The sequence below is a fragment of the Mustela lutreola genome, chromosome 10, assembly GCF_030435805.1.
Source record: "Mustela lutreola isolate mMusLut2 chromosome 10, mMusLut2.pri, whole genome shotgun sequence".
NCBI classification, from domain to species: Eukaryota; Metazoa; Chordata; class Mammalia; order Carnivora; family Mustelidae; genus Mustela; species Mustela lutreola.
The window spans coordinates 103,682,059-103,703,142 of record NC_081299.1 but is presented as its reverse complement, the minus strand read 5'-3'; the positions used below and the strand labels follow the sequence as shown (position 1 = coordinate 103,703,142).

Sequence of the window (21,084 nt, the reverse complement as noted above, 5' to 3'; positions counted from 1 at the left end):
ATCTTGTTAAAATGCAGATTCTGCTTTCTGTAGGATAGAGCCTCAGATTCTACATTTCTAAAAAGCTCCCAGGTGATGCCTATGCTGCTTGATGATCTGGGTAACACATACTGAGTGAAAAGGGTTTCTAGCAGAGAATTAGACATGCACATGATTATAATACAAAGTAAGAATTCGTAAATACCATATAAGTACCATCAATTATCAGTAAAGACCTAGATCTGTCCCAGCTCGAGGACAATCTTTGTTCTTTCCTGCTATCAGCGTTCCTTCTGATGTTTTTGTTGCTCTGTTTCTCAAACTGGATTTCTTTTCGAGTGGCTCATTGCATATGCTGTTTCTTGGCTTAGAATAGCTTTCTCCTCGTCTTCAGACTAACGTTTCACTAATTTGTCAAGGTTTATCTCCTAATGACCCCTTCTTCCCTGGGTCTCGGTTGGGGCTGACCGCTCCCCACAGCAGTTAGCTTGAATCTCAAACAACTGCCGCTACTTCCTTCTGACTCCAGTAGGAAGTCCGGCTTTTAATTCCCCATGGGAACCCACCTCCCCGGGTTGCCTCCCGTAAAAACGCTGCTGAGAAAACGTTTTGGCTAACCTGAAGCCAGGTGAGGCGGCCGGGAAGAAAGCGCCGCATCTCCAGGTACAGGGAGGTGGCCCTAATTATCATCCGGAGACCGTTTCCTCCCGAAGGCAGGCCCTGGAGCTGACCGCACTAGCGGTTTCTGGTCCAGTGCCCCGGGGGGGGCATTTCCCCGAGGCTAACCGCATTGCTGGCGCCCCCGCCCGGCGCCGGAGGCTGCCCACCATAGAGGCGATGGCGGCTAGAGGGGCCCGCGAGCTTCAGGAGCCGTGGCCGCGCGGCTGTAGGGAACGCGCGCGGGGCGGGTCTCGCGCCACTGGCCTTGTAGCCATTTTAGGAGGAAACCCGGATCGCTAGCCCCGGGCGCGGCTTCAATTTCAATAACTTTATTGGTGGCCTTATCCGCAGAACAGCCATCGCACTAGTGGGTAGGGGAGGGGGGAGAGCATCACGGGAGGGGATTGAGGAGGGGGACGCCCCCGGGCAGTGAGCGCTGGGATGCCGGGTGTTCCCGAAAGTGGGATTCCTGAGCAGCGGGCGTCGAGAGGGTTTTGGGGTGGGGGGTTCGGGCCCTCCTGGAGGCCGGGGAAAGAGGGGATCCCGGGCACGGCTTCTCTGGGGCGGGGATTCCCTTGCCTGGGTCCCCAGGCGCAGGGGCGGAGCCGGGGGCGCCCCTGACGCGGCTGCCGGGGTATTCCTAGTCCTGTGTTGTTCCACACGGCAGGTGGCCCTCGACTCGAGCTGCAGCCATGGGAAACACCACCAGCGACCGGGTGGCTGGCGAGCGCCACGGCTCCAAGTCTTCACGCGCCGAGGGCGCCGGCGGCCATGCGCCGGGCAAGGAGCATAAAATCATGGTGGGGAGTACCGACGATCCTAGCGTCTTCAGCCTGCCGGACTCCAAGGTGAGCGTCCCCCCGCCCTCAATGGGCGCAGCTGCAGCCGGCTGGGGGTCAGAGCTCCTCCTCCCCTTCCTGGTTCTTGTCCCACTGAGCCAGGTTGCGGTTTTCTGAATTAGAGGAATTTGGGGGGGGGGGGACGGAGATGTTGGGGGTAATTACTACTGCGGTGCTCTCTCAGAATAGGATAGAGGCAGAGTTTTTGTTTCTCGATTAATCTGTTGGCCATATTTTTACTATGGGGACTGTAAGCCCCCACCCCCACCCCACCCCTGGATTTTCTAACTGGCAAGTGCCCGCGTTTAGAGTACTGATGAGTTTATAGGTTGTAAACCTAGGTAGAAAACTTAAGATGGTTGGTTGCCTGAGTTGCTGATCATCGGCGGCAGTTTCTCAAACCTGTGGTGGGTAAATGAACTTCTTTTTCCTGGCAGTTTCTATGCATCCGTATCATTTTTGCCCTTCTAAGAATTCCGCGCTTCTGATCCTTACCCTCTTTGGCATGATTGTGAGCAGCAACCACTTGCTTATTTGATACTTTTTACTAGTCTTGGGGGTCAAGAAAGGACCTCCTTTGGTTGACTGCTCAATTTTCATCTCATACTTTATATTGTGGTGACTGAGGTGCTTCTTTCACGCCCAGTTACATTTTGTAGTAGGAGATCAAATGATTCCAGGATTTCTTCACATCCAGTAGTACATGCTGTTAGCTTCACTGAAAAAGGGCAACCCACAGCTGCCCGGAAGACCTTGCTCTTAAATGCAAGGACTTTCAGAAAAGTGGCAACTTGTGCTCACCCATAGACGAGTTAGATGGAGCTGACAGCAATGTGCTTACCATCCGAATGTTTCTATTCACATTTAGAGCTGTCAGCATGAAATACAATGATCCCTGCAGTCAGTACGAGTGGGATAAAGTACAAAAATTGAGGGATTGAAGAGATTCGGGTGCATTTGATGTTTCCTGTCATTTCAAACCTTTCACCAAACTGGGGTTTTAGAGAGTAAAGAATGCTTTGCCCCATAGGTAACACATAAAATTTGGATTCTGTTTATTTTCTTGAATCCCAATTGAGAACGTAACTACAGAAAAAGAAGTGAAGGTGATAAAAGAAAAAAAAAAAAACACTTCCTGGGGTTTCTTCTCCATTCCTTTCTTCTATCTCCCACTTCAGAACTTCTTCCTCAACATTTGGGCCATCTATCCAGTCATTTGAATTTACTTCTTCAAAGCTTTTTCAAGGTGATCCACCTCATAATTTTACCCTTTTCCTACATCGATGACTCAGGATTTAAGTACAGTGTATTGTCAGACTGTGACTGCAATAACCGGTGTGCTGGATAAAAGCCCAGGTTGGTCCATCTGAAATGGAGCTTATTTTGTTTCATTCTTTCCCTAACCTCAGTCTTGCCATTTGTGAATAAGGACATTGTTTCAGGTAATTCCTAAGGCCTATTCTACATTTAAATTTTATAGTTCTCAATCTAGTCTCTTTACATCTTCCTTCATTGTTTTACTTAAACATTTTCAAACTGTAGTTCTCATTGTTTTGCCTCTTTTCCTGATGATTTTGGTGACGATTTAACTTGGAGTAAATGGTCTTTCTGTTAGAAAGACCTGCCACAGGAGTGTCATGTCATATGTGGAAGTTCTTTCTTCCAAAGCTAGGCATATTAATAGTTTCTAGCTTTCAAATTCTGAACTGAAAATACTAAATCATGAAAGTAACTCATAGAAAAGTGGCAGTGGGGCCTACATTGCTTCAAATGCCACCAGTCTTCTTCAGAGGACTAGTTCACTGGTTCTCAATCCTATTTGCACATTAGAATCACTTGAGATTTGTTTAAACACTGCATGGAAATTTGGAAACATATTCTATGTTTCAGAGTAGAATATGTAATGAACTCCTATATACCCATCACCCAGTTTAAACAATGATCAAATTGTGAACAAATTTATATCTTCTGTACCCCAAGCCACTCCCCCCCCCCAGTTATTTTGAAATGAATTCCAAACATCCTATCAAATATTATTTTATCTGTAAATATTTTAGGATGTATCTGTAGAGTTTTTTCCTTTATTTTGACAATCAGTATTATTCTCTGTGAATCTTTTTTTTTTTTTTAAGATTTTATTTATTTATTTGACAGAGATCACAAGTAGATGGAGAGGCAGGCAGAATGAGAGGAGGAAGCAGGCTCCCTGCTGAGCAGCGAGCCCGATGCGGAACTCTATCCCAGGACCCTGAGATCATGACCGGAGCTGAAGGCAGTGGCCTAACCCACTGAGCCACCCAGGCACCCTCTGTGAATCTTTTTAAAAACAGATTCCTAGACCCTATATCTAAATCAGAAGCTGAGAGTTATTCTTAGGCATATGTAAAAATTTCTGTCATTCTAATGAAGCCAGTCAGGCAACAGTGCATTGCCTTAGAGTATGGAGATAAAGCTTTTCACTTATGACTTTTCCTTATGTAATGTGAAAGTCCCTTCACTTGTTTCTCTGTTTACTTAAGTTTATACTGCTCCTCTTGTCTCACAGTATAGTTTTGAGGACTATTGAGAGACCGTATGGAAGGTAGACTACCCTAGCCATTTTCAAAATAAAGCCCAAATGAATAAGTTAATCCTTTTTTTAACTCACATTATTTTATTTGGGAATGTTTTTACTTGATACAGTACAGTCCTGTTTACTAAAGTCATTTAAACCAATCTGAAGTGGGGATCAGCAAACTTTTTCTGTAAGGGACCATACAGTAAATATTTTAGACCTTGTGGACCATACAGCCTCTGTCTGTTCTTCAGTTTTGCTTAGCATGAAAGCAGTTATAGATAATATTTAAATGAAAGAGTGTGGCTATTTTCCAAAGAAGTTTATTTATAAAAGCATATGACGAGGCGCCTGGGTGGCTCAGTGAGTTAAAGCCTCTGCCTTTGGCTCAGGTCATGATCCCGGGGTCCTGGGATCCAGCCCTGCATGGGGCTCTCTGCTCAGTGGGGAGCCTGCTTCCCCCCTCCCTCTTTGCCTACCTCTCTGCCTACTTGTGATCTCTGTCTGTCAAATAAATAAAATCTTAAAAAAAAAAAAAAAAAGCATATGGCTCCCTGGCTATAGTCTGCCAACTCTTGTTCTAAAAGATGGTTAATTTGATATTGGAACCGCTTTTGTAAAAGGAAGCTTTGTTTTTTATCTGATCCTCTGATTCTCAAAAATTAAGAAACCAGGGGCTCCTGGGCTACTCAGTGGATTAAGCCTCTGTCTTGGGCTCAGGTCATGATCTCAGGGTCCTGGGATCAAGCCCCACATTGGGCTTTCTGCTCAGCAGGGAGCCTGCTTCCTCTCCTCCACCTCCACCCCTGCCTGCCTGTCTGCCTATTTGTGATCTCTCTGTCAAATAAATGAATAAAATCCTTAAAAATTTTTTTTTTTTAATTAAGAAACCAATGATACAATTTTCCTATACTTTTAATGTCCTTTTTGTAACCAATTAGCCAAAATGAAGTTTATGAATTACTTATGAATTTCAGTGTCTCAAACTTGCATTACAACTGATAATTCAGAGCTATTCACATTTACATGTGAAAAATACCTGGATAACTTTATTATTTTTTATGGAAGTGTACTTTTTTTTCATATTTTTTTCTCTTAAAGAGACTCAGAAGCATGTCGTAATTGCCTGCTCGTAGGTTAATCTGGAACAGGGAGAAGTAAGCTTCCCCCACCTCTTTTCTGAAAGGGAGATCCTCAGGCTCTAAAAGAGTGAGTGATCTAATCAAACTCTAAAGTTAGGCTGTGCTTTGGGCACAATTGACCATTTGGTCCTAGATGGGTTATTTCTCTATAGTATATTCAAAATCTGATTCAGTTGCTAACTTCAAGGCTTACTGATCCTTCCCAGAAACCTAGCACCTCTCTCTGCCCTAGGGAGGACCTTTTAAGAGTTCCTGGGTCACAATTTAGGGATGACCTAATGCTTCTTACAGCTCCCAGGGGACAAAGAGTTTGTATCATGGCAGCAGGATTTGGAGGACTCCGTAAAGCCCACACAGCAGGCCCGGCCCACTGTTATCCGCTGGTCTGAAGGAGGCAAGGAGGTCTTCATCTCTGGGTCCTTCAACAATTGGAGCACCAAGATTCCACTGATTAAGAGGTGAAGACAAGTATCTTGGTTGAGTCTACAGGGTCTAGGAGTACAGACCTGATTTTCCTACTCAGGAGAGAGACCTGGCTGGACTGCTCCTCTCCACCCACTAGGGACTCTCTCTAGAACATTTTCTGTGGCCAGTGATTACATCTGTGGCTTTTTTTTTTTTTTTTTTTTAATCTCATAGTGAGTCAGAAATGCTTAACCAGTTAGAATGTCATTGCCTCAGAGGAACTTATCATACAGCTTTGTGGGTACATTCTCTAGGACTGTGTTAACACAAGTCCTGTTTATGCCTGTGGGAAGTCATCTGTAACTGGCTGAGCCCGCTTGTTCTGACTTCTGCACTAAAAACACAATTGATGTTCTAGGTAGTAATGTGAGCTGTTGCTTGCAGAGCAATAATGAACTACTTGGTAATCAGAATGGCCCTTTTTCAGTAGGTTATTTTTCAGAAAGTGCTCACCAAAATATGGAAAATGGTACCTTGAGGCACTTCTGTATTCTGAAGCTACCTGCTCTCTTCTTTACACTTGTGAAGGATCTGTTCCTACTGAAGCAAATTAGTTGTACTAAGGTGAATCATTTTGGGGGATTAACATCTATTATTCTTTTCCAGATATTAAGAACTAAAGTTATTGGGAGGGGCTGGCAAATATGTGCTCAAGGTGATACAGAAAAGGAGAATGGGTCTATACATTTTTTATTCCAGTGGGGACAATTGCTTAGGAAGTGGGAGATCACTGTTGTATGTTGTGAGTGTCTCATGGTTTTTACATTGACATTCTGTCTTTAACAGGAACTTGGCTTGTTTAACCTTCTGTTTTCTTCTGTAGCCATAATGACTTTGTTGCCATCTTAGACCTTCCTGAGGGAGAGCACCAGTACAAGTTCTTCGTGGATGGACAGTGGGTTCATGATCCATCAGAGGTAAGGCCTTGATCTCTAAGGGTAACCATTAACTTACTTTGACCTTTTGTCTTTTATTCCCCTTGGTGTCAATGTCATTGCTTTCAGGATTGATGGGCTCCTACACTAGAGGATTTCTCTCTTGATTAAAGATGGAGGTGTCGAGCATGATCATTTTTTAAAACAGGAGAGTTAGATGGAAGAGATGAATTTAAAACAGGGTATATGAATATTTTCCTTTCATTGTTTCAGCCTGTGGTTACCAGTCAGCTTGGCACAATTAACAATTTGATCCATGTCAAGAAATCTGACTTCGAGGTGTTTGATGCTTTAAAGCTAGATTCAATGGAAAGCTCGGAGACATCTTGTCGAGGTAATTTTATAGTATTTGCTCATTCTTTTTTTTTTTAAATTTTTTTATAACTTTTTTTTTTTAAGATTTTATATATTTATTTGACAGACAGAGATCACAAGTAGGCAGAGAGAGAGGAAGGAAAGCAGGCTTCCTACTGAGCAGAGAGCCAGGACCCTGGGATCATGACCTGAGTCCAAGGCAAAGGCTTTAACCCACTGAGCCACCTAGGCGCCCCGTATTTGCTCTTTCTTGATGTGTTTTTCCTATAATGCATGTTTCTTCCCAAGAGTGGTTTTGTTTTTCATTTTCTCAGGAATCCTCTGAATCACATACATGTTTTACAGCCATATATATATCTCTATATATATGTTTGTCCTCTGAACATTTAGGTCTTATCTGAGAGGGGAAAAAAACTCAGTCTAGTGTATTTGATTTCAAACTTTTTAACCAAGATCTACAGTAAGACTTTTTTTTTAGGTATTGTAACCCAGTCTCTCTCTTCCCACCTCTCTTCCTGTTTCCATCTCTCTCCCTCTCTTTTTGTCTCACACACACAAACACACACATGCACACTGTAAGACAAGTCTTAGCAGAATGTCTGTCTTTGTTATATTTGATACACTCTATTTTCTATTTTATCCTTTCTTTCATTAGCCACTAATGGATTATAGTCCATAGTTTAAAAAGCTGTTTCTAGCAATATTTCAAGTTTTCATTGACCTGCTGGCAGTTTCACCAGCTGAGACTAGTTCTGTCTGGTTTGCCTTGTTTAGTTGCCTCTGCATTAGCTTAATCCTGCCAGTTTAATAGCTAGGCTGGGTGTTCCACAGTTTTATATGGTCCTCCAGCTATGACTGTCTCTGGGGAGAAAGGGTTACAAAACCCCCACAACTCTTTTATGTGTATGTTAACTGAAATTTTGTAAGTTTTTGATGAAAAAATAATTTTCCTGTTAGAGGAAAAGACCTGTATCCTTTTGTTTCTCCCAATCTTACTTTTTCCCATGGCTTTCATCACATTTGCTACAGCATCAGAAGACTGATTTGCTAACCACTCTCACAGTTACCATTTTAGTTATTATATTAAAGGCTGTAACTGTCTAAAGAATTGTGCAACCTGTTCCCAGTGGGTATACTGTTCCCTTGTGAGTTCAGAGCCTGCCCAGGCTACTCACTAGCTTTGAAGTCATGCACAGGTCCTTCAGCCTTTCTGGTTCTCAGTTCCGTATCACGAAAATCAGAGGCTTAGAATCTCAGTTGATTCTCATCTGTGGAGACACGACCCAAAGTGGAATCTCAGGGCACAGAGGTGGCTTATGCAGCTTCTAAAAGACCAATCAAGAGTATAATAATTGTTGATGAAAATCGTAAAAATAGTTTTCATTATACAAGCCCAGTAAGTAAAGCTGAACATTCATTTTGACTGGTGGGGCAGTGATTAACAAAGGCTTAATTATACTGAGTTAAGTGATGAGACTACTTGCAATTCTACATTTTTGGATTATATGATTCTAGAGAAGCAACTGATGAGCAGTAGATAGGGAATCATCATTGTGTAAAAGAAGACGCGCATACTTTTGATATCTCACTCTTCTCTCTTTCACCAGTTTCCTGATCTACTTTGTGTCTGTATGGATTTCCCCATTTGGGACCTTTTCATATAAATGGGATCATGCAGTGTGTGTGGTGTTTGGTGTTTGGCTTCTTTCACTTAGCACATTTTCAGGGTTCATCTATGTTATAATATGTCTCAGTACTTCACACCTTTTTATGGCTGAATAAAGTTCCATTGTAGGGATTCATTAGCTGATGCACATTTGGATCGTTTCCACTTTTTGTATGTTAAAAACAATGTTCTCAACATTTGTGCTTAAGTCTTTGTGTGGACTTGTTTTCATTTCCCAAGAGTATAATTTCTGGGTCATATGCCAACTTCAAGTTCAGCTTTTGGAGAAATTGCCCAACTGTTTTCCAAAGTTCTTGCACCATTTTACATTCCCAGCAGCAACGGGGATTGTACAAATGTTCCAGTTTTTCCACATCCTCACCAACCATTATTACTGTGTGTGTTTTTGTTACAGCCATCTTAATGAGTGTGAAGTGTTACTTGATTTACATTTCCGTAACAACTACTACGTTGTTAGTAATCTTGTCCTCATTGTTGCAATCATTGTAGTACCAGCAGTCTTAGTGTTTATAGCCTTGTTATCTGTTCTTGTGTGGAAAAAAAGAAAAAATCTAATTTTTTCACATCTTTTGGCAGTTTACAAGGCATTGTCACGTCTGTTATCTCCTTTCATTCCTGTGAAAACATTGTGAAATAGGGTAGAGATTATCTTTCAGTTTATTAATGAAGAAACTGACCATATTGGAAGGATTTGTTCTAATCATACAACTGATAAATAGAGTAGTTCTCCTCTGAACCTATGCCTTTCGCTTCTCATCCCCTCCTCTGTTGTCTACATCATGTTACCATGTTGAGGAATTTCAGAGTTCATATTCAAGAAGACTCAGACTTTTACTTTGCATTACAGTTGTAGACCAGCAGGTTACAAGTTTATGATCTATGACTGTATTTAATATTAGCTGCCATGTATTGATAGTTTTTTCCATGCAGTTTTACTAGCTCCACAACTTTCCCTTATATTTGGATAAATCTCTTCCAGACCTTTCCAGCTCTCCCCCAGGGCCTTATGGTCAAGAAATGTATGTGTTTCGATCTGAGGAGAGATTCAAATCCCCACCCATCCTACCTCCTCACCTTCTTCAAGTTATTCTTAACAAGGACACTAATATTTCTGTGAGTACTCTGAGAGAATTGCTGCAGCATCTGGGGGTTATTAGGACCATTGGAGCCAAAGTTAGTAATACTAGAGGTCGGGGTTATTACAAAGCAATGTCGAGAATATAAATAATATACATTTCGATAGCATTACAGGTTCCTTTTTCTAGGGTCGAGTTGTTACTTTTCCAGGTACTAATACCAAAATTCATAGTTATCTTCTGGTCCTAATGAATTAGACTCAGAGCCATGGATTGCTAGAGCCAATTTCTGGGACTTCCAGTCCAACACAAGATAAGACATACGTACCATTTGGGGATATACAAAGGGAGTATTTGGGTTGGTTTTTGGTTTCTTTTTTCCATATAATTTACATCTTTAGTCAATCCACTTGATTCCCACTAAGATTATTTTGTCTCTTAACACAAATCTTCTATATGTGTTGTGGGCAAGATTTTTGTTTTAGTGCTATTAAAGGAGATAAATAGATGCTAAGGCTTAGAGTTTCTGTCCTGGACTCAGAATTTTCCTAATTCTCTGTAATGAGAACATAAAAATTGATATGTACTAGGATGAGTGTATTATTTAAAAAAAATACACATTCTAGTTTAGCATTTCTCAACAGTTCCAAAGAGCTCTAAGGAAGAGTAAACTGTTTCAATCAAAACTGTGCACTTAACTCCATTTAGTGATTTTTTTATTTCTCTCTTAGTGTGACCCAGCCTTGCTTCCTGAGCCCAATCATGTTATGCTGAACCATCTCTATGCATTATCCATTAAGGTAAGTGGTGGGCCTGCCTCTTTCCCAAAATGGGAGGACCGGGGTAACGTTTTCTCCAGTGCTTACTTCCCCTGCTACCTCACTGACGCTAAAGCTTGGTGTAAGGTCAAATTATAGGAGATGAACTTGCTTTTTTTTTAACTGGTAGGTGGGTTTTTTGTTTGTTTGTATTTAATCTTAGTCTCCATCCCTATGTTCTGGCTAGCTGAATTGCCCTATGATTGAATGAACTTGTTCACTTCCTGGTTTCTTTCTGGATAGCTGTACCTTTTGTACCACCTACTTCATTAGATTGGAGTTCACAGCACTAGGATTTCATTTGCAGGCAAAACAAGTTGATCTTCCAGGTCAGAGAATGCTTGGATGTGATTAAGGCTTTTGCTTTTTAAAGGTGGATGTGAGCTGCTCTTGAGTGCTGCATCTCTCCACTACACCAGGTGAAGGAGGAGTGTGACCAGATTTGCTCTGTCCCCTCCAATTCTAGAGTCCTTAGCTTCTCTGCTGTGTTAGAGTCTGGGTTGAAAATACCTTTTCAGTCTTGTCATGTCTTTGTGGTTTGGCTATTGGAATGGAGTTTTATATGGCTCCGTAGTTATCAGACTAGGCTGACCCTTGTCAGAATCACCTGGGGAAATTTGTAAAAATACAGTTCCAAAGCCTACAGTCCCAGAGATTCTGAACAAGTCATCTAGGATGGACCCCCAGTACTTGTTTTTTTAGGCTGCTTTTATTTCTTAGATGTGCAGCCAGATTAGGGAAATCACTGATACAGCTACCTTTAATAGATTATGTGGTACTTTTCAAATATATATTATTGAATTTAAATTTTATAATAACCTTGTGAGGTAAGTATTATTTTTAACCCCTGTTTTATAGATAAAGAAACTAAGGCTCAGAGAAGGTCATAATACCAGTAAGTACCAGAGAGAGGACTCAGGTCCTCCTGTCCTCACTCCACGTTCTTTCCTAGAGATCTCTGTGCCAGGTCTTTCCAAGGTTTTTCTCTCCTCTGCTCTTCATTTCTGACCGTTCCTGGAGCCAATTTTTTTTTTACCTTCCTAGCGTCTGTCATATTTAGGCTGTGATCAGCATACTCTGGACACAGAATGTTAATCTGAGCAGCATTCATTGTAGATAACTCAGTGTATGGGAAATTGGGAAGATGGATTGGTTTCTCAGTTGGATTTGCTTGGGTTCTTTGAATCAGACTGAATTTTGCCTCCTGTAACTGCTCCTTGACTATCAACTGATGCTCCCGGGCCTACCATCTCCTCCTATGGCATACCCTTGAGCTGTAACACAGCCAGGGAAACAGTACCTCTTACTTGGCACATTGGTTCTAACGCAGATCAGGGTCTTGATTACTGTGATTCAGCTTGCCCTTGACCCACTCCAGGTTCTGTTAGAGTGTTTAGGCTGTGTGAGTTGATCCATTGGATTGAGTGTCTTTTCAAGGAAGATTTTTGGGGTCTACTTTGTTCAAGGATAGAGAGGGATTCCTGAGTCTCCTCTTGATTAGAATGAACTTTTAAAGTTCATCCCTGCATGAAACGGAAATTAGACTTGCTTTGGGGCTTGGAAATGGAAAAAAAATAAAATCACTCCCCTTTCTTCTCACTGCATTTTAGACTTCTCCAAATGAATGTCAGGAGATCTTCCCCTCTGTCACGCTAGTTTTAAGGCCAGTATTCAAATTTGAGGTAGGGAAGGGGGTAAGATGGTAGGAAAGTAATATTTCTTCAGCATCTGCTATGTGTCAGGTACTGTGCCAGAGAGTCTCCTATAACTTTCATGGTTGGTGTTATCCTTTGTCCTAATGAGAAAAAAAGGCTTAGAAGCATCAAGTAGATTATGCAAGGCCACAAATAGAGTAACAGTTGGAGGCAGGATTGGAATTTAAGTTGAATTGAACCAGCCTGTTTATCTGATATCAACTCTCTCTGGTTTTTGTTTGTTTGTTTGTTTTTGTGTTTTTTTTTTTTTTTCCCCAACTCTCTCTGTTAAAAGTGAGTGACTGTGAAGTACTGGTGGCTGGAAGAGCCACCTGTCATCTGAACTAACGAATCAGCTACGTATTTCTTTTTGTCGCAGGATAGTGTGATGGTCCTTAGTGCAACCCATCGCTACAAGAAGAAGTATGTCACTACTCTGCTGTATAAGCCCATCTGAAGGGATCCCTTCCTGCCTCCCAGGATTTAAGAGAAGCATCTCCCTTGCCTTTCTGGACTGGACCAGTCTTACCAAGACTGGAAGGCTAATTTGCTTTGAGGCTGATATGTGTGTTTCAGAGCCTTTGAGTAGGATGCTCTGCTTTTGCATTCGATTGCAGATGGGAGCTTTATGAGTTTATGGAATTTATTTTAAGACAAAAAAGTTATATAAATATATGTGTGTATATGTGTGTATATTATATATATATATGCATATATAATACACACACACACACACATATATGAGAGGAAGGTTAATGGAAGCCTCCTAGCTAGATGTGTTCTCTCTGCTTGTGGGGACTCACCAAAACCAGTTTTGGGGGAGCTCAAGAAAGACCAATTACAGGAAGCTTGTTCCCTAAAATGGATGAAGAGCCAACTCTCAGGATCCTTGTTGGGTAGAGATTCTACCACTGCTACCTTGGCTTTCCAAGGGATGGGCTTGTGCCAGACTTCTGTTCCACTTACAGTTGCCTCCTTGCAGAGGCAGCTTTCCCTTGCATGGGTTCTCTGTATTCCTAGAGTATGTGGCACAATCTGTGCTTTTTATGATACCAGATGCCCCACAGGAACCCTTTCTCATCTCATTTCACGTTCTTACTTTGATAACCTCCCTCAGATCCTATACCTGACCCATCCCTAACACAGAAGTCACTGGCCAGTGACCCCTTTCAAAGGCTATGTGAGACCTGACCTACCACACAGATTGGGGCTACCAGAAAGTCTCCTTTTCAGCCCAGCACAGGCCCAGGCCACTTTGTTACCACTTGTTTTCCCTTCTACTAAAGAAATATGTCTCAGCATTATAAGAAAGGCAGAGGGCAGAAGGTCTACTTTCTTAGTTTAGTGCCACAGCTTAGGCTGTCTTGACACATTCCCAGAGGTTAGTCCCACCTGGCCTGGCCCTGCTTCCGTATTTTCTTTTGCGGAGCAGACAGCTTCGAAGGTGGGAGTGGAACCAGGGAACACTTTAATGTCTTTTATCTTTGGGAGATTTTTATGTGCCTACATTTTTCTTTAGTTAAAAAAATGCCTCTTCATGATTCTTAAGACACTGAATAGGAAAATTTTAGGCTCTTGATAAATGGTTCCCAAGATTCTTCAACAGGAGAGAAGTAGTCTAGCCCTCTGTAGGCTTACATTAGTGTGGCCAGCCCTGTGCATATCACTAAACAGTGTTTTAGAAACAAATTCGGGTTCCTTTGGTGCACCTAAAAATTTTCTTCAACTTAGACTTAGTAGGCCAAGAAGCAAGAAGATACCCCTGGGGTTCCTAACCATGAGTAGTATTGCTTCCCTGCACCAAGTACAAACAGGACCGTTTTGTTTTTCTCTTTTTTTAAAGTGTTTGATGAAGAAGTGGGGTCAATGATTCTCATTTGTGGAATGAAAAGTAGCTATCCAATCCACTCATAGGGTTCAGAGAGAAAACATTTTTTTTTTTTTTTCAAGTGTCTGTGGCTCTTCCATTAAGGATAAGTGCAAGTCAAAACATTCAACACTGAAGGAGGCCAAACTTGATGCTAGATGCACACTGAAAGGGTACCCATTGGTCAGTTTAGCTACCTCCTTTCTTTCTTGTTCAAAGCTGATGACACAGCTATCTTTGGGTGTGTAGGCCTTAGATCCTGGGAGCGAGGCAGTGGAACATGGGGTTGTTTTGCTGGGAATGCAAATTTCTAAGTGCTTTGGTGGTTACTTTCTGAGAGTAAATACTTGAACTTTAAAACTTTGAGCTTTAGCTACTTGAGGCCCCTTACTGCAGCAAAACACTTTTGTGGGAAACCGTTTATGGTCCCAACCACTTTTTGAGTGGTCTTTCATTTAAAAAATCCAGGCCAAATCCTATTATAACCAGCTCTCAAGATCTGCACTGTCTACAGTTATACTGTTGTTGTTTTTTTTTTCTACTACCCATTAGATAAGTGGAGCATATGGGAGGATTCAAAGCCTTGGTTGTTACTTGGAGGGTTTTATCACGCTATTTCTTGTCAGCAGTATTGAAGTGTAATTGCCTGTGTGTTTGTGTATTAACTTTTTTACACAGATGTCTCAGTAGAGTGGGGCAGGAAAAGAGATTCCTTCAGTGTCTCAGGCCAGCAGCTACCGTGAACTGGCTCTGGCTCCAGTCACTGGTGCTGGTGGCCTTCAAACCTTCCTAATCTGGATATGTGCAGAAAGTGTCAGTTTCCTAAGTTCTTTGGTAATCTCCCAGCCAAGTGTGAAATGAGAGCCCACCAGCTGGTGTGGAAGAGGATAGGCAAGGGGGTCTGACGCCTCCTTTAGCACCGCTCCTTCGCCACACTCCTGATACACCCCTTGGGCCTGATAAGCCTCTTAAACACAGTTTGGCCCCCGAGAAACTGCTCTAGAAGGTAGAGAGGGAAGGAGGAAGGTAGCCCAGAGTACAACCTATTTATTCTTCTGTGTTGGTTAAAGGGGCAGTTTATTTTCTAAAGAAGAGAGCTTGGCAGATTTTGAAAATGAAAAAAGGCAGAAAAAAACCCCACCTTTTTAGCTTTTAAAAAACATGTTGTTTTTGTTTTTGTTTGTTGTTCTTTTTTCCTATAGGAGTTTCACAGAGTCAAAGTTTGAAAATCACTCTTCAGGAGTGCTAATCCTTCAAAAAATACATCATGATTTGGGGGTTGTGAGGAAAAGGAAGAGTGACTGAGCTAAGGATCCTGGAAAGTTAAAAGGCTTAAGTAGCTCAGAACTCAAAATAGCCTTTTTCTTGTGGTTAATTAAATGAAACATAACATACCGGTATCCTTTGGATCTCATTGTGCAAAACCTACTTATAAACATACCTTTGTCTCTTGTTCCTTTTGTCTACCCTTTCTTTTATATTCTGCTTTACCTTCACTTGTCAAGCTGACTTTTTACCAGAGCTTTAGGTCAAATATTACCTAAAACAAATGTTTCGTCATCCTGCTGGTCTGGTCATGGTTAAAGCTCAAATTAAGCTTAGAGTTGAGGGGCACCTGGGTGGCTCATTGGGTTAAAGCCTCTGCCTTGGGCTCAGGTCATGATCCCAGGGTCCTGGGATCAAGCCCCGAATCCAGCTCTCTGCTCAGCAGGGAGTCTGCTTCCTCCTCTCTCTCTGCCTGCTTCTCTGTGATCTCTGTCAAAGAAGTAAATAAAATCTTTAAAAAAAAAAAAAGCTTAAGAGTTGAATGGGATTTGGTCACTGTAGGTAGCACCCCTATGAGCATGCCTGGCCTCAAGTGTATTGGCTTTTTTTTTTTTTTTTTAAACAATGCTTATATGGTAGAGAAACCCTATAAAAGAATAGTCCAAGAGGAGATTCTGAGAGGATCATACTAATCCCAGGCCTCCAATTCTTGTCTCTCGTAGACCTAATGGATCTGAGATAAAACCTTTGCAAAGTGTTATTACTCTGTGTATGCTGCTAAAATGAAGTTAAGTTTGGAAAGAAGTGTTACCTCCAGACTCTGCTTGTATTAATCTGAGTAGAAATGAAGGAGACATACTAATGATAGAATCCCCTGCTTCTAAATGGGGAAATAGGGCTTTTAAAATTTTAACCTCAACTAAAAATGATATGCAATCGTCTATGTTGTGTGTGTTTGAAAAATATTCTATTCTCAGAGATTTCTAAGTTCTCAACGTGATAATGACTTGGGGCATAGGCTATAAGCAGATACATAATTTGTTCACACATTATTCTGACACATCCTTAAAACCAAGTCCTTGCTGTCTTCTACCAGGGACTGATAGCTCCAGTTATAGATAGAGCACCTGGGAGGGCTAGGGATTAGGAAGTCTCTGGATCCTAGGCATTTATTTTTCCTTAAGGACCCACCATACTGGAAGATTGAAGGGCTATCACTTCTGCAGTGATCCTAGACCTCTGGAGTAAAAAGGCCAATCTATTTTTCAAACTATAAGAAGAAAGAAAGAAGTCTCAAGAGTCTGTTACTTATGAAATCCAATTCTTAACAATGGAATCCCTGTAGGATTCAAATGTGGACTTTGTCTTGATTTGCTTTTCTCTATTGTGCTTTGAAGTGATTAAGTTTCATTAAAAATTAAATTTTTTATTAGTTCCAATGTTAGTTGGAGTTGAATTAATTGCATTGGAACACAGTGCTTTTGCAGTAAGATTGCTGTGAAACCACTGGATTTTGTAGTCAAGTTAAGTGGTCAAGGGATAACTACCTACCATAAGTATTGTATTATGTATTTGATCATGTTCTTTTCTGTTCCCATCCAAAGAACACTTAACCGTACCTAGGTTGTGGTTTTAAAACAGCCAAAGCTCACTGATGTCCATTAGGCCTAATCTGCAGGGTGGGCCTCATAGGTGAGACTTGTTTGAATTTTGGTAAATTGAAGGATGCTGGTGGTTATTTCACTGGAGCATTTTGAATGAGTGCAGCTCTGTCATAAAGGGGGAGTAAGACTATAGTTTGGAAGGGAATTAAATATGTGATTCCTCCTTTAAATGGTGCCTTTTGTAACCTTTAGTGCTGAGGTACAGGGCTGCTTTTCAGCATACAAGAATTGGCATACAAGAATGGGTTTCAAATCTTTTCCCCAAATGTCATTTGTCACTGGACTTTGACATGTCTGAAAATTATGTGATGTAACACATACAGAAATGTGAGGTTTTCCCCAGAAAATTGTTGAATAAAAGTATTATACAATAATATTTGAGTTCTTCATTGGTCACTGGTTATATTATAAAGATCCATCTGCTTTGGTGATCTCAGAACATAAAGAATGCAAACTGCCACACAAACACATTTGAATAAAGAGAAGTCATAGGTGTGGACAAAAGTGGTGTCATCCAACCATCTGCCAATTTTCCTCTTTTCCAGGCTAACCCATCATTAACTAGAGGAATGTGAATTCAGGGATTTGAAATTTGGCACATTCTATAAAGCTGTATACTTAGCTATTTTCCTCTGCTGGATTTGCTGAGGCCCTAGACTAAGGGTTTTCACCTGTGTGTACATTCATATCACCTACGCAGGTCCTATGAAAATACTGGTGCCCCATCTATTTACCTCCATCCCTAATTAAATGGAAATCTCTGGTATGTGATCGAGGCATCTGTACTAGAGTCCCCAGATGATTCTAATGCACATCCAAAGATGAAGATCCGACTTATTCTTACTCTCAGACAGATACTTCGTTATATATGAAAGTGGATTGTGTGCTTCATTCTGACAGCAAATCACTCTTCTCAAATGGCTTTGTTCGTGATGGTAACAGGATAATTTTTGTCTTCCATCCCTTTATTTCATAGGATATTTACATAGCTGACCTCTAGACTTTGCCTAAAACAACAGACTCCCCTATATTTGCCACTCTACAGTGTCTAAAGTGAGTTAAATTTCCTTACGGGAGATAAGAGAATGACACGGGGGGTGACTACAGGGTGAAAACAGTAGGGGAGGTGATCAGTGAAGTGTGAAGGGGTGAAGTCGGGCAGGTGATGAAGATGAGTGATTGCAGGCAGAAGAAACGTTCACTTTAACCCCCAGGAGCAGGTCAAGAGACTGACTGCCAACAAGCAAAATGTCAGATGTGATGCGGACTCAGCCTCTGACCAAATGCTCTCCCAAACATCATGCACCATGATCTCTAAAACAGCATGGCACCAGATTTCTGTCAAGGCCCAAACTTGCACTGGTGTGTGGTTCCTAAAGCATTTCTTTCTGGCCCACCTGGTTTGGGGTCTTGTATTCTGACCCTCATCCTCTGCACCGACACAATACACATTGCTCAAAGACCTCATAAATCTCTCCGCTTCCCGTCCCCCGACCCCTGCCACTGGCTTACATGGCCAGTGTTCATCCACAGCACATATGCAAATCTGGAGTCCTTTCTCTCCCTAAACCCATTCTTTGGCTCCAGGGCAGTTACACTGGCTGAAGATGAATTTCTCCATGCTCTCCTACCATTGGAATTCTTCAGGCATTCGGTTGTGCTCTGAAGGAGGCTTCTGTCTTGAGAGTTTTCTCTTTTCACTGACTGCCTACAGAGGAGGGCAAGGTTGTCAGAGGTCAGAAAACCTAAGGTTCATATGATGTAGGATATGTTTAAACCAAAAGTAGGTTTTCACAAACTCCTTTACTACTTCTGAACTAGATTCCCTTCACTACAGCCTCCAAAGCCCACCTGCTAGTGATAGATTATGATAAGAACATCAGGCAAGAATACCGAGCACCTGAAAGAGCCACCAAGATTACTGCAGACCTGTGTACCCGATTCTTGGGGAAAGTCTTAACCCCAAGCTGACTGAGTCCTCAAAACTATGACCTGTACCCTAGCTTAGTTCATGTTTTCAAGGATCTTTGTTATAGATTACAATAGTTCTGGGTCACAATTAGAAATCAGATCTTGCAATAGGGATTGGGATGGGTGTTGCATTCAGTTGGATCTCAGAAAGCATTTTATGGAGCCAACCTGAAGATGGTAATTCCTTTATTTCCCCAGTTAGAAGATTTGGTTCAGAGGTCCTCTAGAAGAGTGACTTAGAGTTAGTATATCTGCAGACAGAGAAGAGGACTTTGACAATCCAAGGATCTACCAGATAAAGAGCCAGTCTGAGCTCAGAATTTTCAGCTATTATAGAGAACTCTAGCAGCAACGGGGGCTAAATGAAATAGGGTAGAACTCTCTAAGTGAACTGAGATCACTAGTCTTATTCCCTGTAGCCATTTGCTGATTCTGGGCATGGACTGAAGACAGCTTTGTCCAGGCAGAAGGTATCTTGAGGGGGTAAAGTAAAACCAACAAAGCTCTTGGTGGCACATGATGATAAAGGAAGGACTTAAAAACTTGAGGGGCTTCAGATGCATGGTTAGTTTTCTTTGGAGAAAACGAACCAAGTTCTGAGATCTGAACTTGCATGGAATGCTTAAGAGCTAGCACAAAAGGCTTATAAAAGGTGGAGAGAAATCTCCCAAAGTCTGATGATGCTGAGGTGACAAAGACAAATTATAGCAAGGGGGCTCTACTGGAGCACATGGTCCCAAGACACTTGTCACGCATTGGAGTGATGTGGGGGTGGGACACAAAAGAACTGTATTAAAAATTCTTAAAGGAAAATATTTAAAGGAAAATTCCTCAGCTTTGGAGACCATTTGACTTCCAAATAACTGCATATGAAAACAAAACTGAAGACTATCTATAGGAGTATGAGGCTCTTGGGTGGCTCAGTCACTTAAGCCTCTGCCTTCACCTCAGGTCATGATCTCATGAGCTCAGGGTCCTGGGACCCAGCCCCATGTGGGGCCCCCTGTTCAACAGGGAGTCTACTTCTCTCTCTCCCCCTGCCCCCTCACCACTCATACATGCTCTTGTGCACACTAGCTCTGTCTCAAGTAAATAAAAATCTTTAGGAAAGAAAAAAGAATACCTCTAGGAATACAAAAGTATGCAGTTATCAACAAGGTGAACAGTCACAATATTTGATATCCAATCAAAAATTACCAGGAAATTTTTTTTCTTGTCAAAATGAAATAACAGGGATTAGATTTACCCTCCAACCTAAAACAACTAACCATCCAGACAAAATATATGAAACAATGGTTTTCAGGGAAACCAAACAGTAAAGGACAGTGATCCCTGAATTACAGGAGACAAATGAAGTAAGCCCTTTCGTTGACTAAGCTGCCTTCCTTGAGAATTTCCAGCCTGGTGAACTGCCTCAGTTGAGGACACAGCTAAGAGTCTTCAGAATCCAACACTGCTGGAAGCACATAATGGAGTATTAAGGAGGAGAGAGAGCTACACACAGATAGAGCTTAACTGGCAGCAGAGGGTTCCCTCGCATGTTCAGCAGAGCATTGATCAATGCATGTGAGAAAAGACACTTTCTGGGTCTAGAAAAAGAGCCACCAGAAAGAATAAAAAGAAAATACCCAGACTTCACACGGGGCCAGAAGAACTCTCTGTTCCTACCAGCCTGGTAAATCCCATAATTCATAGAATAATGAGTACAGTATTCAGAGGAGTCTTGCCTTAGTTGTGGGGAACAATTACCCCTAAACAAAATGTTTGTGGTAGGCAGAATAATGGCCCTTCAAAGATGTCTATGTCCTAATTCCCAGAGTCTATGAATATGTTGATTATATGCCAAAAGGGAACTAAGAGAGCAGATTGAATTAAGGTTGCTACTCATTGACCCTAAGATGTGGGGTTAAGTCTGGATTATTAAGGTGGGTGGAACCAATCAAATAAGTGCTACAGAGTGATACAGTGTGAAAAGGACTTGACCTGTTCTTGCCTCTTTTGAAGAGGGAAAAAGACCATAAACCAAGGAATGTGGATAGCCTTTAAGAACTAGAAGAGAGGGACGCCTGGGTGGCTCAGTGGGTTAAGCCTTTGCCTTCAGATCAGGTCATGATCTCAGGGTCCTGGGATCGAGTCCCGCATCGGGCTCTCT

The 21,084-nt window shown here is 41.8% G+C and overlaps 2 protein-coding genes across 4 annotated transcripts in view; one reads left to right on the top strand and one right to left on the bottom strand.

The window, feature by feature from the left end:
* CHD1L (chromodomain helicase DNA binding protein 1 like) overlaps nucleotides 1–833 on the bottom strand; it is a 145,627-nt gene extending 144,794 nt beyond the window's left edge. The window contains exon 1 of the mRNA XM_059136593.1: nucleotides 598–833. The gene's annotated coding sequence lies outside the window, so the exon portion shown is untranslated. The remainder of the gene's footprint in view (nucleotides 1–597) is intronic.
* A 35-nt stretch (nucleotides 834–868) lies between these two features.
* PRKAB2 (protein kinase AMP-activated non-catalytic subunit beta 2) lies at nucleotides 869–17,335 on the top strand. Of its 3 annotated transcripts, XM_059136601.1 has the most exons (9): nucleotides 878–1,010; nucleotides 1,307–1,487; nucleotides 5,466–5,632; nucleotides 6,463–6,556; nucleotides 6,788–6,908; nucleotides 9,556–9,689; nucleotides 10,384–10,452; nucleotides 11,329–11,365; nucleotides 12,544–17,335. In XM_059136601.1, exons 2-9 carry the CDS (start codon nucleotides 1,332–1,334, stop codon nucleotides 12,546–12,548), a joined length of 783 nt encoding a protein of 260 aa, XP_058992584.1. In that variant the 5' UTR covers nucleotides 878–1,010; nucleotides 1,307–1,331; the 3' UTR covers nucleotides 12,549–17,335. The 3 variants fall into 3 exon arrangements, with proteins under 3 accessions (XP_058992583.1, XP_058992584.1, XP_058992582.1); XM_059136600.1 differs by lacking the exon at nucleotides 11,329–11,365 and having other exon boundaries at nucleotides 869–1,006; XM_059136599.1 differs by lacking the exon at nucleotides 11,329–11,365.
* Nucleotides 17,336–21,084: the final 3,749 nt, after the last annotated feature.

Excerpts from the sequence above, each read along its gene's own strand:
- PRKAB2 (XM_059136600.1), top strand. The coding sequence starts at position 1,332 with ATGGGAAACACCACCAGCGACCGGGTGGCTGGCGAGCGCCACGGCTCC. Across the intron at positions 6,557-6,787 it reads GGGTTCATGATCCATCAGAG|CCTGTGGTTACCAGTCAGCT; the intron begins GTAAGGCCTTGA and ends TCATTGTTTCAG. Across the intron at positions 9,690-10,383 it reads ACAAGGACACTAATATTTCT|TGTGACCCAGCCTTGCTTCC; the intron begins GTGAGTACTCTG and ends TTTCTCTCTTAG.